The sequence below is a fragment of the Callospermophilus lateralis genome, chromosome 15, assembly GCF_048772815.1.
Source record: "Callospermophilus lateralis isolate mCalLat2 chromosome 15, mCalLat2.hap1, whole genome shotgun sequence".
In the NCBI taxonomy this organism is placed as follows: Eukaryota; Metazoa; Chordata; class Mammalia; order Rodentia; family Sciuridae; genus Callospermophilus; species Callospermophilus lateralis.
The window spans coordinates 56112922-56130401 of record NC_135319.1 but is presented as its reverse complement, the minus strand read 5'-3'; the positions used below and the strand labels follow the sequence as shown (position 1 = coordinate 56130401).

General features: G+C 46.9%; 1 protein-coding gene across 1 annotated transcript in view; it reads left to right on the top strand.

The window, feature by feature from the left end:
- Grid1 (glutamate ionotropic receptor delta type subunit 1) overlaps positions 1–17480 on the top strand; it is a 695729-nt gene that overhangs the window by 224176 nt on the left and 454073 nt on the right. The window contains exon 4 of the mRNA XM_076834762.1: positions 7446–7651. Coding sequence (XP_076690877.1) covers positions 7446–7651 — 206 coding nt within the window. The remainder of the gene's footprint in view (positions 1–7445; positions 7652–17480) is intronic.

The window sequence follows — 17480 nt, the reverse complement described above, 5'->3', positions numbered from 1 at the left end:
AAATCTACTCTTCTAGCAATTTTCAAACATACAATATATTGTTCTCAACTACACTCATTGTTTATACAATAAAACTGCTGAACTTATTCCTCCTGTCTAAAACTGAAAGTTTCTGTCCTTTGACCAATATCTTTCCAATTGCCCTAGCCGTCAGCCTCTAGTAACTAGCAGCTGATTCCCTATTTCTGTGAGTTCAATTTTTTCCACATGTGTAAGAGAGATCATATAGTATTTGTCTTTCTGTGTCTGGCTTGTTGCACTTAACATAATGTGCTTCAGGCTTATCTGTGTTGTTGTAAATGACAAGATTTCATTCTTTTATATGTCTGAATAGTATTCCCTTGTGTGTGTGTGTGTGTGTGTGTGTGTGTGTATTTGTTTTTCCATTCATCTACTGATGAACACATAGATTGATTCCATATCTTGGCTATTGTGTATAGTGCTGCACTGATCATGGGAGTATTCATGTAGGTTTTATTATTGATGGATGGCAAGGCCAACAGATCAGGAGATGGTCATCTCTAAAAAAGAGTTTGTTCTCACAGATCTCAAGAGAGGAGGGCCTGTCATGTCATAGAGCTGCATCACAGGAGGTGGGGTGAGTGGAGGCGACTGTGAGCAAGAGCCTTTTTTGTGATCTGCATGGGAAGGAATAGGAGAGGCAGGTTTAGGGTTGTCTGGTCTAAATACTTTCAGTGGACCTGGGATATATGGCTGTCCCTGGAAATCTGGTCCCTGACCCTGGGGTGATCAGGGAAGGTGGACGGTGGCCCTGAGTATATAAAAGGCCAGTAAGAAAGGTGGTTGAGGTTGAGGTATGGGGTCTGTGTAGGTGGTTTGTATATGATAGGGGTGCTCTGGGGCCCACAGTAGTATCTCCAGGAATTGGCTTTGGGGAGATGAAGGATAGGAAGTCATTCTGGAAGGCCCCAAGACCAGACTTGCCTTGAATGTGGTGGGCAGCCAGGACTGTGACAGTGACAGTGAGTCCTCTCTCCCAGAGTGGCGGCCCTGTGCTGCTGAGATGTGGGGTCACCACTGTCCTGCTCATTGAAGACAACCCCTACCTGGGCCCTGGAGCACCTTGTCACCCTGGACAGGGAGATACCTGCTTTCTATTTTAATGAAAGATGCTGGTGTGCCACAGTTGTGTGTCCCTGCTCCTCCTTTTGCTGACCTGGCCTGCTGGATGCTCTGCGTGACTTTCATAATCACTTGCATGGATTAATTGCAATGAATTAATTTATTCATGAAACACATTCTGCAAATGGAACACATTCCAGGACACAGAAGTTTCTCAGTGAGTGGCAGAAGGGAGCTGCTCCCTGCTTTGGAGCTCACCCTTGGGACCAGAGTTGCTCAGGGACAGGCCTGTGTGAAGTTTGAACATACTGCGGCTCTGGCGTCCAGCTTAGGGCCTGGCCCACAGCATGACTTGCAAAACATTTGGGGAAGGAAGAGAGAAAAGGTGAAAGGAAGGAAAGAAGGAAGAAGGGAGGGAGGGAGAGAGGAAGAGTGGGAAAGTTGGGATGCAGGGAGGGCAAGGGAATGTGTAGCTGGACACTTGTGGGCAGAGGATTCTGGGCAGAGGGCAAGGGTATTCCTTGTGATTGGAGCCACAGCAGGTGGGTCTTTATAATCTCTTTTCTTGGAAATGGTGGGCACTTCCTCACTTGCAGACCCAGCCTCCCTCACACCCCAGTTTTTTTTTGTAGCTGCTCCAGGCCTGTGACAATGATGGTGGCATTTGGAGTTGGCAGCAGGAAGGAGACGAAGCGGTAAAGGAGCCTGGACAGGAGTCTTAGGAAGGAGCTTGAATGATGGATAAACTACATCTGGGAAGAAACTTAAAGCATATCTTTGGGAAGCCAGATAGGAAAGAAAGAAAGAAAAAAATCTGTAGAATCAAAATTGTTTCTCAGTCTTTGGAAAATTTGCCAATAATCCCCAAACTCTTCTAACTGTGAACTCCTTCTGGGTGTGAGATGGCAGCCTTCATACATATCTATGTACATTACAGATGGTAAAATATTCTTCATAAGTACTCTCAGTGCTTGGACCTTTCTGGGAAATTGAAATCGTAGGGGAAGCAATTTGATATGTGTTCTTTCATTTCAATTACTTTTCAGAAAAAGTATTTAAAATACCCAGTGACTGTCTGATTTTTTTATCAAAGCCATAGAGGGATAGTCACGGTGACAACCTTAGGTTTTGAAGAAACTTCCCAACTTCACTCCCTTGCCTAGTAGGACTTTGCCTCCACCAATGTGTCGTCATTGCGGGGTTGCTCAAGTCACAGCGGCTTTCAGGCTGCTGTTTGCTTTGGTTCAATTCTACTCCACAAATGCTCAACGTCCTGAGTCTGTGCTGGGTGCTGAGCCTTGGGTTGGATAGAGAAATGAGGAAGACCCTGTTCCCTGTGCCCATGTCTTACTATTAGACATTTATATTACTATCAGACTTTATACTATTAAATTTGAGTAAGTCTTGCATTTCAACTTGAGGGGCTGAGATGGCCCTGGGGGAACATGATGTGAGTTTTATCTTGATGGAGGAATGGAGCTCCTAGTAAATTTTAAACTAGGAGTGTCCAGGTAGAGTGTGGGTAGGGGAATCTCCAGGGAAGGAGCAAAGAGTTTCTTTTCCTGGAACTCAGGGTGCCTAGTTTGTGGAGGTGGTACTGGAGGGTGGTGATGGGGGCACAAAAACTAAAAGGGAAAAGACTCTTAGGACCAGACTCTCAGTCCAAGCGAAGTTACTCTGAGTTTATTTTGTGAGCATTGATAACATCTCTAGAAGGCTTTTTGTTTGTTTAGTTGATTGACTGATGCTTTTGAGGATATTACTTTCTTGGCAACTTTTTAAATAAACTTTTGCTGTTCGCTGAAGGTCAGAGATGGGCTATATTATTAGAACAGACATGACCTTCAGAGCACACAGGCTGGTGGAAGGCAGTAGCAGGCTGACACGAGGGCCCCTTGGTGCAGGCTGATGCAGAAGTCCAGGGAGGAGTGGATGATGAACCTGAGAAGGTATAGTGGAGGTGGCCACCCGGTGTTTAGGAGCAAGAGTGGAGAGGCCTCCACCAGCCTAGAACATGGGCCTCTGTAAATGTGTGTCTGGTGGTGTTGCACTCAGAGACAGGAGGGGGGACATATGAGTGGTTCGGAAGGAAGCCCAGGATGATCTGGGAATAGGACTGGACATGTGAGAGGGAGAGGTTGGAAAGTAGGTGGGCAGAGAAATAGCATAGAGTGTCTTGAAGCCCAGGGAGATGAGGGCTTCAGGATGGGTGGCTGGACTGTACTTTCTAGAGAACCAGTGGAAGACAAAGAGGAGGAAGGTTCCCCATTTGTTAATGACTTGAGATTTAGATAAGAGTGATGTATGTTGAGCCAGACTTGGGGGAGACAGGCAAGTCACCTAGACATGCGGAGCATTAGCATTAGGGAGCCTTTCTACAGAGGGGAAGAGGGACAGGCATGGGATGCCCATCTCTCCTGTTCTCCTGGTGGTCCCTGGTGCCTGCTGCTCCTTGGCTTCTCTGGCAGCTCCACAGTCTAGGCTTCCCCATGGGGTGAGCAAGACTTTTCATTTGGTGTTGAAGATGCCTCATTCTGGAACTTTCCATGTGCTGTTTCTTCCCTGAGAGGTTTCCAGAGCTGCCTGCTCACTTTTGCTTCCTTACAGGGGCCTTTTCCTACTTCCCCCACTCCAAGTCTCCTCTAGACAAACGTGGATTTTCTTTAGGGCCCTTATCACCATTGGAAATTATCTGTTTAGCCCACTGTTTATTCTGGTCTGTTCTCAGCTCCTGAAATGAAAGTTCCACCTCAGCAAGAACACCATGTGCTCATCCAGTTTTGTTTTTCAGCACCCGGGGAAGGTGCCCCACAGAGAAAGCTCTTGGTGAATATTGGAGAATAGAAGGAAGAGTGAGTCAAGATCCTGAGGCTTGTCCTGGCATGGCTGTGTCCCATCCCTCACAGGAATAGGCTTCCCCATGTTCCCTGCACTTCCTCTTCCCCTGGGGAGGGAGTTCTTACAGTGGGAGCCTTTCCCTGTCCCTGCTGGTGGCTGTTCCACGGTTTATGCTTCAGAGATCTGGGGCCACTTACCTTCTCGTGCCTTTTCTGGGATAGAACTGATGTGATTCTTGATGTGGCTCTAGTTAGCTCCCTGCCTGCGGGTGGAAGTGGGGTGGGCCTGTTGAGGGTAGCTGCACCCAAGATGGTGGATGGGCTTGGCTAGTCTGTACAGGTAGCTTGTTAGGGAGGGCCTGGGCCAGGTACAAAATTCCATGGGAGTCACGGTCCCTGCTCTGTCCCTGGTCTATTCTCTTGGGAAATTCTCCCTTCTTGGGGAGCAGCTGAAGAGAGCTGGCGTTGTTGTGGGTGGAAGAGGGTAGCATTGCAAACTTGGTCTCTTGCAAGAAAAGAGAAAATTACTTTTGTTGGAGAAATGGGGCTTTCTTGGCTCCATTCTTGGGAAGTGGGCAGAGGGACTGCAAAATTAGCTTGTGCTCCTGATGGTTACCTGCTCCAAGCCCTCCCCGAGTATGCCAAATAAGAGCTCCAGAGAATGGAGGCTGGGAGTCGACCTTTTCAGTCAGGTGGGAGCAGGCAGTTGCGGCCAGGGCTGTGGTCCTTTGGGAACTTTCAGCCGGCATCACTAATTTCTAGGAGGGAGAAGTCAGCTGTTGCCTGTCGGGACCTTAACCTCTCTCTGATGGCTCAGTCCCATTAGGAACTGTCCAAGCAAGAGCCAGAAACAGTAGCCAAGGGCATGCAAGAGCTCTGAGGAATCTTGTCCTCTATGTATGTCCTTAGATGATTTCTACTGCTCTTGTCACCTTCTAATCCCTAAGGCAATGAAATAGCCCCCCACATTGAGATGCTTTAGCCTGGGGGTCCTCAGAAAAGTGACTAAAAGGAACTTCTTCCCCAGTCTGAGAAGTTTGGCCATCCTGGCATGATTCCTGAGGTCCCTAGTATCACATGGGTGGCACTACCAGATTTATGAACCTATATGAAGCTTCTTGGTGCATGTGTCTTGTAAACACACAGGAAGGCACTCTGTGATTAGTCTCGTCACTTTAAAGACTTTCAATGGCCTTCAAAGGTGCTCAGAGGAGCAGGAACTGGTAGATGGTACATCCCAGGGTCCCACCTCACATCTGTCCTATCAGCTATGTTCAGATCTGAGTCATAGCTAAGTCATGGGGATAGTGAAGACTGTGAGCGTCCTGGGCAAGGGACAAGGCTGCAGAAGCTTCCTGTGGACACATGGCTTCACTCCCGGTCTGGCTCACGCTCAGCCCATGTGGATAGTGCTACAGGCAATTTGTGAAGGGGTGACTTTTTAAGGTACAGACCTTGCTGTTTCATTTACATTTTCATGAGGTCTACTAGATATAATCCATCCAATGATCTTGGCTTATCAGTTAGTTATTGCTGGGAAACAAACCATCTCAAAATTTAGTGGCTTAGAACAAGAGTCATTTATTATTTTTGATGAGTCTATAGTTCAGCCAGGCAGCTGCTCTGGCCTCACTCATGTGTCTGAGTTCAGCTGGCATGTGGCTGGGAGTGACTACTTGGGGGCTGGCCTGAGTCTTCTGTCTGCTCATCCCTTCAGCAGGATAGCTTAAGGATGTTCTGAAGGTAGTGGATGTTCTGAAGAGCAAACATGGAGATGCACAAATACTCATTTGAACCTCCGTGCTAAGTTTACTATCGTCCCATAGGCCAAGGCAGGCCATATGGCTAAAGTCAGAAGCAGCACTGGAGAGGTCTTCATGATGCCAGGGAAAAGGCATGGGAGGAGGGAGGACATTACCAGGGGCCTGAGGCAGCTGATCTATCATATTTGGGGACATCACTTGCACTATGCTGGTTAAAAGATGGTTTCTGCAGGCAGTGCACTACAGTAGGACTTCCTGTGATGATCTATCACATATCATCTCTATCTGCACTGTCCAATATGGTAACCAACAGCCAGATTGGCTGTTGGGTACTTGAAATGTGACTACTGTGAGGAACTAAGTATGGATTTTTCTTTCATTTTAATTAACTTAATAAGTCAACCTATTTATTAAAATTTAATAGCTACATGTGGCTTATGGCTATGTTATGGGATAGACAAGATCTGGGAGGAACTCTCATTAGCACCCGCAGAAAGCTATTGCATGCCAGACATAGGAGCCCACTGCTGGTTTGTGTGTGGGCAGCTGCTTAGTGCTGAGATGGTCTCCAGCTTACAATGCACAGGTATGAGCCATGCTGTGCTCAGGAGAGGAGAGGTTTACAGCTCTGGTGAGTATTTATAGTTGGGATGTCCCTGTTCCTCTTGTGTTCAGTGCCTTGAGCCATATCCACACCCTCTGATTGGTTAAGAATTGTCTTTCTGTGCCTGGTTTATTTTACTTTACATAATGTCCTCCAGGTTTATTTGTGTTGGCACCAACGTCAGGATCTCCTTTTTTATGATCAAATAGTGCTCCACTGTGCATATCTACCACATTTCTTTGTTCATCAGTTGATGGACACTTAGGTTGCTTCTATGCTTTGTTTTTTTGTGGCTAGTGTTGTAGTAAACAAAGACTGCATTATATCACTCTTGTAGAATCTAAAAATGTTGATCTCATAGAAGTAATGAGTATAACTGTGGTTCCCCAGAGGCTGGGGAGTGTAACTAGAAGCAGGGGAGAGAGAGATTGATCAGTGGGTACAAATGCAGTTAGATAGGAGGAATAAATTCTGATGTTCTGTTGCATATAAGAGTGACTATGGTTGACAATATCGTGTTGAAAATTGCTGAGTAGATGAGAGTATTTTGAATGTTCTCACCACTAATCAATAATAAATTTATGAGGGGATGGGTATTCTAATTGCCCTGATTTGCTTTTTATATAATATCTACATGTACTGAAACATTATACTGTACTTTGTAAATGAGTATAATTCTTATGTGTCAGCTAAAAAAAAGAATAAAAGAAGAATAAGCTTTTTTAAACCTCTTTATATCTGTTTTGGGAGGCCAGTGGCCTCAACACACCACTGAGTCAAGAGGTCTCAACTGCAAGGAGCAGAAGGAGGTGGAGGGAACTGGGGCCGTGGCCAGGGACCACCAGCTCACATAGCCTGGAGGACATAACTGCCAGAACTGGGCTCATACAGGGAGAGAAGAGAAGCTGATCGTCATTGGTGCATTCTGACCATATGACTTTTTGAATGGCAGGAAGGGCTCTCCATGGTGATAGACAGACATAGTCACTCTGGGCTGGGCACTGGGCACATGGCCTCTCTGGACCATGGTAGCAAACTTGAACCCTTGCTTCTGGTGGTAGATTGCCCAGGAGGGGAGCATTGGAGTTAGAATCCCTTCAAGTTCCCTTCCCACTTAAAGATAATTCTCTCCTCCTCCTCCTCTTCTTCCACTTTCAGACATCCGTGGGCTCCAAAGCTTTCTGGATCAGGCCTCGCGGCTGGGCCTTGATGTTTCTCTGCAAAAGGTGGACAAGAACATTAGCCACGTGTTCACCAGCCTCTTCACCACCATGAAGACAGAGGAACTGAATCGTTACCGGGACACGCTGCGCCGTGCCATCCTATTGCTCAGCCCGCAGGGGGCGCACTCCTTCATCAATGAGGTAGGTCATGGGAGCCTGAGGCTGCAGATGCCACGTCCCCACGGGTCATAGGGGATGGCACAGGTGAGCTGCAAGGCGCAGCCTTCTCGCATAGGCCAAAACAGATGGGGCAATCCATGGACGTTGGCCTAAAACACATGGCCATGCAGGGGTTGGCCTGAGCAAGGCTCTGCTGCTGATTGGTCCGACAGGTGATCCAAGGCCTTCTCAGGCTCTGAGAGGCTGTGTCGTAGCTGGTGGGAAGCTTGCTTACAAGTCACTGTCAGAAATTTCTGAGTCAAAACTCAGATTTGCTTTTTTTTTTCCTCCTCCCCTTAATTTTCCTCTTTGTTGACTGTGGGAATAAAATAAATTTCTAGTTCTCTTCAGAAGTGGGCAGGTCTGCTGCGGATTTGTTAGCATCTGGAGGAGGTGTCTGTTGCATATTGTCAAATGATACCTTGTGCATGCTTATTTCTTTGGTGCTTGGGCTAATCAGTGTGTGTGTGTGCAGGTGTGTGCATGTGCGCACACATGTGTGTTTTAAAATACCTCTTTTAGGGGTTAGGACTTTCTAATGAAGACAGGACTCACCAGCTTAATAAAGAATGTATTAATTTGATAACAAACTGGAGAACTCCAAACTAGAATGAGCTGGCTGATTGGTGCTGGCCCCCATGATCTCATGACAGAGAGGTGATCCGTGAGCAGTTAGTTGATGGGCCCTCTTCAGCCTGCGTTGGTTTTTGCAGGGGTGGGTATGTTAGGGATATGGATGTGCCTGGGAGCAGGGGAGCCCTGAATGGGTGATAGGGCAGCTGGATGCTCCCTGCCCTTTCTCCACACAATCCAAATCACCTTGCTGGCCTTCTGTGATTGAAAGTGGAATAAAGAGAAAGGCAAAATTATACTAATTCCATTTGATGTACTTTGCTTTGCTTATTCTGCTTTCCCCTCTAATTAATTATTACTCAAAATGCTACCTCATGCATCAGGAACCAGCACGAAGCCCACTGCCAGAGAACTTGAAATTGGGAACACTTAATTTGGTGCAATTGGCCGGCAGCCCCGACGCTCTTGGCTAATCAGGGCCCCTGATCACGCTGGTGGTCAGCTGGGTTGTGATGTCCTGTTGGCTCTCTCCATTTTCACCAGAACCTATTTTGCTGTATGCAGTGATTCAGTCCAGTAATGGGCAGACTAGGATTAGCACCACTAATGTGCCCAGCCTTTCTCAGAATGTTTCCAGCAGCGTATTTGCAAAAGTCTGCTCCTGGGATGGCTTTTCTCCTTGCTCTTTACCCCCAGCCAGCACATGCTGTGGGGATGCTGTCTGATAATTCTTTTGCCAGCCTCCTCCCTTCTCCTTCTTGCTAATGCCTTGCCCTCTCTTCTTGCTTCCCTTCCTCCTTTCCGCTGTTCTGCCATGAAGTTTGGGAGTGGAAAGAATACTGGCTTTGGAGTTCAACAGATTTGGGGTCAAGTCCCAGCTTCTCTTCCTATTTGTGTGACCTTGGCCAACTTGACTCACCTTTGGAGCCTCAGTTTCTGCATATGTAAAACAGGGATAAGGGAGGTGACAGTGATGATTAAACACTTGGCACGGAGCTTTTTTGAGAAGCATCTGTCTTTTTCACCACACATATACATGCATTTTGCTTCCAGAGAAAAATTCAGTCCCTTCTTGTTTCCAGGCCCTGGAAGGATTTAACACACAACCAATACTGCCCTAAAGACATTATTTGCAAGCGGTTAATTATGCAAACTCCTGTAGTGCTGGATACGCTCTGCTAGGCTCTGGTCTGCTGCCTTTTCCAATTCCCCAGGCTGTGTTTGCAAAACCTTTGTGTTGCTGGGTTCTTCAGGGCTGGGGGGTGGGCACTGGAGTGTCTATTTTCAATATCAGACAAGAGTGACAAGTCTCTGGGAGGGGTGATGGGAGACTGATGGCAAGTATGACATATGGACTCTGGGCACAGCGCAAACCACTCCTGCTCTTGAGTTCGGCTCGCATTGGTGAGAATCTTGGTTGCCAGTCCTCTGCCCTGCCATTGGGAGAAGAAGAAGCCATTGTTTCTGGATGCCCATCAAGGGCCTGGCCCTTTTGTGTGTTCTCTTATCTGTACACCTTGCACACAAGAAAACTGCAAAACAGAAGAAGTTAAATGCTTGCTTAAAGTCATACAGATTGCCACTAAGGGATTGAACAGAATTTGAATCTAGATTTGACCAGCTCCAGAGCTCCTTGGTGGTAACTACAGAGAACACATTATACTACACTTTCTGTAGTGGGTAGCATATAGCTGTGCTGGCTTTCTGGGGGGAAGATATGTTTTGGTTGCCTCTAGCTAAGGTCTGGAGAGGTTTTTTTTTCAGGTATTACGTCCAAAGAGTTTTAGTGAACATGACTGTCTGAGTGACTGGCCTAGAAGGTCTCCTAGGATATAATTGGGAATGCTATCCCTTCCCAAAGCCTTCACCACTGTCTGGGGACATTATTAGGGCTTCTTGAGCATTCGGATCCAACTTCCTTTTGTTGTGATAAAGATAGATGATGTTCACAGGGTAACCCAACATAGAGCATATTCTGAATTTTGTGAAACTTAAAACACTGTTATGAAGAAGTAAACAGACTCCTGGCCACCACAGCCCTGGATAATATGTCGATGTTGTGCCCAATGGGGAATGGTATAGCTGTGTGGGTTGTGTGTCCTTCTCAGCTGTAATGGCGCTTTCTCTGCTGAAAAACCCTGTGGAATGGGATTGGGTGAGGAAGACAGATCTGCCTCTTACATTTTGCTGAATGTGAATCTGCTAAGCTGGCACCTTCAACGGCAACTCTTTCGTGACAAGGACATGGCTTCCCATTGTAACCTACCAGTCTGCTAATTTGCTGCACTGGGAACTGCTTCTCTGAGCAGTGTCTCCAAAGCGTCCTTTCACTATGGGTGACTCTTGGCCTGGGGGACAAATGGTACACTGGCCTCTCTGTCATCCCACTTCACAAAGGGCCACACTGGCTGGAGCTGGCAGGTTCAGGGACCCTGGGCTGTAGCAGACTGAGGCATTGGAACTTGATTGGAGAACTCTTTGGGCTTCTGTAGGAGATTCCATTTGGATCTGTCCATTGTTCAATCTTAATTCCACATTTTCTCCTCTGAGTCTTTTTGACAGTCTCAACAGCCACCACATCAATGTATCATCTTAAAAAAGTGGTTTGAAGACTCCCTTTGCAGAGCCTGGGCTTAGAGGTGACAGTGCCCTGGTTTCCTTGTTCCAGATCCGGGGCTCACCATAGGGTTCCCTTGAGGGCTCTTGAGGGTGCAGGTCATGGGGAATCCCTTCTTCTAAGTGGAGCTTGTTCTGCTTTGCCCTGGGCCTTGGAGGGAGAATGGCTTTTCCCAGTATACCCTAGTTGGTTATATTATCTTCTCTGTCAGGTATTGGCTCTTTTCTGGGCTGCTGGATGCTGAGTGAGGCTTCAGTGGGTGACAACCTCCCCTGTGATATTGTCTTTACCTGTGATGGCAGCAGTGTGAACTGGCCCTTTTGAGACTTTGAGCATGGAGCAATCCCTCTAGGCAGGAAGAGATAGGGTGGCCTGAGGATCCAGGAAAGCTTTCTGGAGTAGGTGACACTCAGGTTGGGTCTATAGGAATGACTCTCACTAACTATATGGATAAGGGCGGGAGTAGGGGAGAGGGTCTTAGCAGTGGTGGGTGTGCAGGACCAGGAGTGGCTGGAGCTGAGGCTGAGATGGCAGCAGGGAGAGCTCCCTAGTTGGGGGCCAGGAATCTCTGCTTCAAGACTGGTTTGTTCTTGGGTCCGTTTCAGGTTCTGAGAGGTCAATGGCATACTGTTTATACATCTTACTGCTTCGGCTCCCTCCAGGTCAGGTTTGATGGGGAGACCTCAGTCCATTGTCAGTTTTGGTCTTAGGCTCTATCTTGGCTTTTTGGTAGAAATCGTCCTCACCCGTCAGTCTGTTAGCTGTCCATCATGTTTATCCTTTCATCTGCCCATCTGTTTCAATCCATCTATCCAATCTCCACTCACCCAGCATGTACTTAATGGGTGCCTCTTGCAAATCAGGAATCATATCAAGTTCTGGGCAGGAACATTGGTATCTCCTCGCTGAGACCAGCTGTGACATTGAAACTTGTGTCCACACACCAAAGCCATGTATTGCTTGGCGTTCCCAGTAGTTGGCAGAGAGGCTGTGATCCTGACTACTGAGACCCCCTCCAAGTATGTGTGGGCATTGTTGGGAGCTCCAGGACTTTGACCTTTCACCTCTCAGTGAAAAGTGGTCCTCCACTTTAGCTGTTCATTGGCCTCCCTCTTTCTTTTTGTTTCCCCCCACATTTCCTTTTCTCCTTCTCCATTTCTTTTGTCTCACTGGAAACAAAAGAGTGGAAAAATGAGTCAATTTCAACCATTTGTACACTTGTGGAGAAGAGTTTCTGTTCCTTGCTCACAGTTCACAGGTGACAGATGCAGCCTGCCTTGCACCAGCACCCAGGCGTCGGTCCATCTCTGTGTGTCCTCTAGATGTTGGGCAATCTGCATGTGATGCCCTCAGGGTCAGGAACTGTATGGTGTTTACCAATCTTATCTTCTGAGAACAGTACAAGGCCTGGTCCACAGAGGCTGTTGAGGGAATAAATGAATGGATATTTTATATTTTGTTACTTTCAGTAGAGAGGCCTGCAGTTAGGTTTTTCTTGTGTGTGTCTTTGGCTTTTCAATAAGTCCTAGAGAAACCTCTCAGCATAGGCATTTGGCCTTGACACTTTGCAACTGGGAAAGCTTAATTTTGCCTAAGAAATGTATCCTAATCCAAGATAAGTCGGTAAACAGGGCCTGGGATGCTCCTTCAGGTAGGATGGTCCTGGACTAGCTGGTGCGTGTGGCAGGGGACAATTTGGTACAGTGTATGAGAGCCAGATTTATGGTAAGCAGCAGTGCAGGCAGGTGTGGGAAGCTGGGCACACACTCATGTACATGCCCCCACACATACATACACAGGGAGGACACACGATAATCCAAGGATATAATCAAACATCCACATACACTGGTACAATCAGATTCTGAGACTGGCACAGTCCTTTGGGGGCTGCCATACACTTACACAAACAAACACCTGTGCATACCCGTACATCAATATGTATGCACACATCAAGCAGAATAGCAGCCTTGTTGGTAGCAAAATGGCTTGAGGAAAGCATTGCATTGCAATGCTGGGAAGGAAATGGTGGTTACAAAGTGACAGTGGCAACAGGTGCCACTGCAGTTAGATACCAGAAGGATGGGAGAAAGAACAGGAAGGGGAATGGCTGTAGGACAGCTTCCCATTGCTCTGGGAGTGAGTGGCACCTTTTGCTCAGGCTGAGCAGAGTAGTGAGAGTGACAGGACAATGTGGGAAGGAGTTTCTCCCAACAAGCTTCCCCGGAGTGGCTTCCCAGGCATGGAGCATGGCTAGAGGCCAATTTGATCCTTAACAGAACTGGGTTACCTCCTGGCTTCAAATCAGTTGCTTCTCTGATTCTGCTGCAGTGAGTGAATCTCCCATAATTTGAATATAAAGATTATGCTCTTACTGCATTTATAGCCAGGGTAAATTAAGTAATCACCATGTTCTGTTGTCCCACATGATATAGGCAAATATTTCTCACGCCAACACTGTAAATTTTTAGCAGACGACTTTATCACTCAAAGCTAGGATAATTCTGTGTCATTTAAGTATCATTTACCAGAATATTTTCAATTACTAATTAATTATAGAAGATTAATTCTTAAATATGGCCCCACATTTGCATTTAATCATATCCTACTGTTTACAGATTATAAAGCCTTGGCACTTTAGCAAAAGTACTGTGAGTCTGAGAAATTCATTTTTTCTCTCGCAAGTTTTTAGAAATGAGATCACAAGGAAGAGACATTTTCTAGTTTATTCTGGCAGGTTTGGAGCTCAGCAGCTGTGAGAGGCAGTCAGAACTCAGGGCCTGGCTGAGATGGGATAAAGAATAGAGAGTTGTCCTATTAGGTCCTGTGTTTGGAGACTTCACAAGGACTTCATCCTCGTCCTTCTCTGTCCCTCGCTTCTTGCTCATCCTTTCAAGCTCCATGTTTGCTGGGGAAGTTGTCAGGAGATACCCTCTGTGACTAAGCAGTACTAGTCTTGCTGGCCTCTGGTGTCCCAATCCATTGTCACATCCTCAGGACCTGCTGCTACCCAACACACCTCCACTGATACATCAACTGAGAGCCAACCTCGCACCCGTCACTTTTGACATGACCATTTGTTGCGTCTTTCATCTGTTGTGACATGGGAGTGTTAGGCACAGGAACTGGGACCTGCTCATCTTTTCTAGTCACCTTCTTCGGGTTTGGGCAAGATGGTTGGCAAATGGATAAAGGAAGGGTGGACTCTCGGGAGCACTGGCTTCTGCCTCCATACAAATATTGTTTAGAATTCAACTGCCCAGAAGGTTGACTGCATACATTCTTAGTGCTCCTGGCAAGTAGGGATACCCCAGTAAAACACTGTTCTGAAAGAAAATTTGTTTGAATTTTTAAATGTTTTTATTTAGTGTATTATAGTTATACATATTATTTGGGTTCATTTTGACATAACCATACATGCATGGAATATAATTTGCTCCATTTGAGTTCCTAGTACTTTCTCTTTCCTGCCCCTTCTCCCACCCCTGTTCTCTTTCCTCTTGTTTACTGGTCTTTCTTCTATTTATTTGTAGTTTGCAAAATTCGTGATATATATATATATATGTCTCTATGAATGAAGTTCCCTGTGGTGCATTCTTATATGCACATGGCATAATTTGTCAATTTCTTCTTATAGTTCCTCCCCTTTCCCATCCCTCTTCCCTCTTCCTTTATTCCACTGACCTCCCTTCCATTTTCATGGGAACCCCCACCTTCCCTTCCCCTCCCCCTTTATTTTGCTCTGGTTTCCACATATGGGAGAAAACATTTGACCTTTAACTTTCTGAGTCTGGCTTATTTCACACTTAGCATGATCTTTCCATTTTCATCCATTTATCAACATATGCCATAATTTCATTATGGATGGCTGCCACCTATTCTTTATCTATTCACTGATTTTTAATATTTCAAAGAAGCACCCTAGCAATCATGGACGGGTAGTGTCTAAATGCCGTTGGACTTTCTGGCGTTTGTTCTCTGGCTGAGGGCTGCTTCTATTCTGAGTTACCTTTTGAGTCATGCCACCTCATTCTTGGTGCTCAGGGATGCTGAAGGCTTTACTCACGCTGTCCAGGAGGACTGTCGGCTCCTTCCTGGGGTCAAAGAGAGAGATCATGAACCTGAAACATGGGCCTGAAGACACCTGGGGTTCTTTCCTTCCTTTGCAGTCATTAAATAGCTGAGCAAAATGTCAGTTTCTCCCCAGAAGCCTCTTGACTGGGGAGGCAGGAGGCCTGAGAAAAGGCACTTACAAAGGGAAATGGGCACTTGTGACAGCCAAAATAACTCAGCTACCCTTTCTGTACCTCAGATCCCCAAGGGCTTTCAGCCTGGGGAGCCTCTGATGGAAGGGCTGGATAGGGAGCATGGTGGCAGTGCCATAGGAAGGCATAGGGGTGTTGTGAAAGGCAGAGGTGAGGTGATGCTGTCCAAATTGTCATGAACTCATCTCAGAAAACTGTGTTTCATGCAGCTTCCATGTTGGCTGCCCTCTGCATGTGGTAGCCCCCAAATGGAGCCCTCACTTGGGGTTAGAAGAAACTTGATCTTGGTCACTTGCCATGTTGTGGAGCTGCCAGTCTGCTTAGAGAGGAAAAGGCCTCTGTATTAGTCAGCTAGTGCAGTGTAACAAGCCATCCAGAAACTCAATGTGATGAAACAAGAAACATTTGTTGCTGTTCATGAGTCTTGTCAGTAGACCTGGGTCAGATCAACTAATTTCAGCTGGGCTGTCTCATGCATCTGTGCTGGCTGGTGAGCATGGTAACCAGCCACCTTTGAACTTTGGTGATAGGATGACCAGGACACAGGTCTCTCATCATCAGTCATGTGAACCTAGGCCTATTTATCTGCAGCAGCAGAATTGCAAGACAGCCAGCATAAGTGCTCAGGGTTGCCAGAGACTGAGGTTCAGACCTGGCACATTCTTCTGGTGCAATATCTTGACCAAAGCACGTCTCAAAGTCAGCCCAATCCGCAAGAGAAAGAGATTCTACTGCTGCGGGGAGGACTTCTCTTGAGTGTGAAACAACTCAAGATACAGGGATGGAGAGTTGGGACTGTTTTATAACCCATCTCCTGTCACCCCAGTATACAAATGAGCTTCCTGGGAGGAAATGGTTGGCTGGCAAGTTTAGGGGTGTGCTGGGGCCATATGCCTCCTTTTATTACTTTTCAATATTGCTTGACTTTGGGATAAGGGTGGTGAAAAGGGGGATGTGGAAAGAGAGATGGGTAAACTAGCCTTTATTTGTCAAGTTTGCTTATGCGGACCCTCTGTCTTACCAGATTTTCTCAACAATGTTGGAGTTGTGAGAGATCACAGGAGCCTTGGGGATTTGGGGATTTGCTCATAATCTCACAAGTGAAAAGTGACAGAGCTGGTCTATGAATTCAGAACAGTTTTACTCTAAGCCCACCTCTTTTCCACTCTGTGCTATTGGGTAAGGAGACTTGTCACCCTTGACAGGTCCAGGGGAAGCTTGTTTTCATCTTAGAGCTAGATGCAGAGAGGATTTGATGACCACCACCATGGAGGAGCAGGTAGAATACATGGAGGAGCAGGTAGGTGGACTGAACACGCCTGAGACCTCATGTGGGGATGACACCACCCCCAGCCCCTGAGTGGCTTCTCCTGCCAGCACCTCTGCCAATGATGTGCAGGCATGGTGGGCTGCCTCTGCCCCTCTCCTGACAGCCAGAACAACTGCTTTCATGGGAGCTTCTGGATCCCAGAGGGTCTGAGGCATTTACATCTCCTTTTTGACTATGGGAAGGAGAGGGCAAGTTCCAGGCACACCTGGCCAAATGCCTGCCCTACTTCCTTATCCTGAGGCTTTCTGGGCTTTGATCCCCCATCTACACAATGGAGTTAATCATGCCTGAGTCTCGAGGTTACTCTAAGAATTAACACAGTGTGTCATGGGGTGCAGGTCTTCCTCTTTCCTCTCTCACAAAGCCTACCATGGCACTGTGCATCCAGAAGGTCCCAATAACTGTTGTCGTCACAGGGAGGTGGGTGAGCCAAGGGCATGGAGAAACATGAAGACTCAGGCATGACCCTGAGCAACATTCTCAAGTTTGGAATGCGCTGGGGGTTGGTGTCAGGGATTGTGAGGGTGACCTGGAGAGAACTGCAGGGAGTGGTACGGCATCTCCCCGTCCCCAGGACCCTATCTCCACATTTTCAGAATTGCTCCTGCATGCCAGTGTTGGTCAAGTTTTCGTCACTGTGACAAATACTGAAGAGAAACAACTTAGAAGATGAAAGATTTAGTTTCAGAGCTTTCAGTCCCTGGTTGACTGGTTCCAAGGCAGAACCATCATGGCGGAAGTGAGAGGTGGAGGATATCTGCTCAGCTCATGACAGCCGTGAGGGGGGAGGGGGGAAGGAGGGGGAAAGGAAGGGGGCTAGGGACATATAATTGCCAAGAGCATGCCCCCAGTGAACTACTTCCTCCAACTGTGCCCCGCCTGCCTGCAGTTCCCACCTTCTTCTAGTAGTCTATTCATATTTTTAATACATCAAAGGGATGGATACATTGGTGAGGTTAAATAAATTGAACCAGAGGGTAGTAAAATGTGGAAGGAAACATTTACCAGGAGAAGCACCCATACACACTC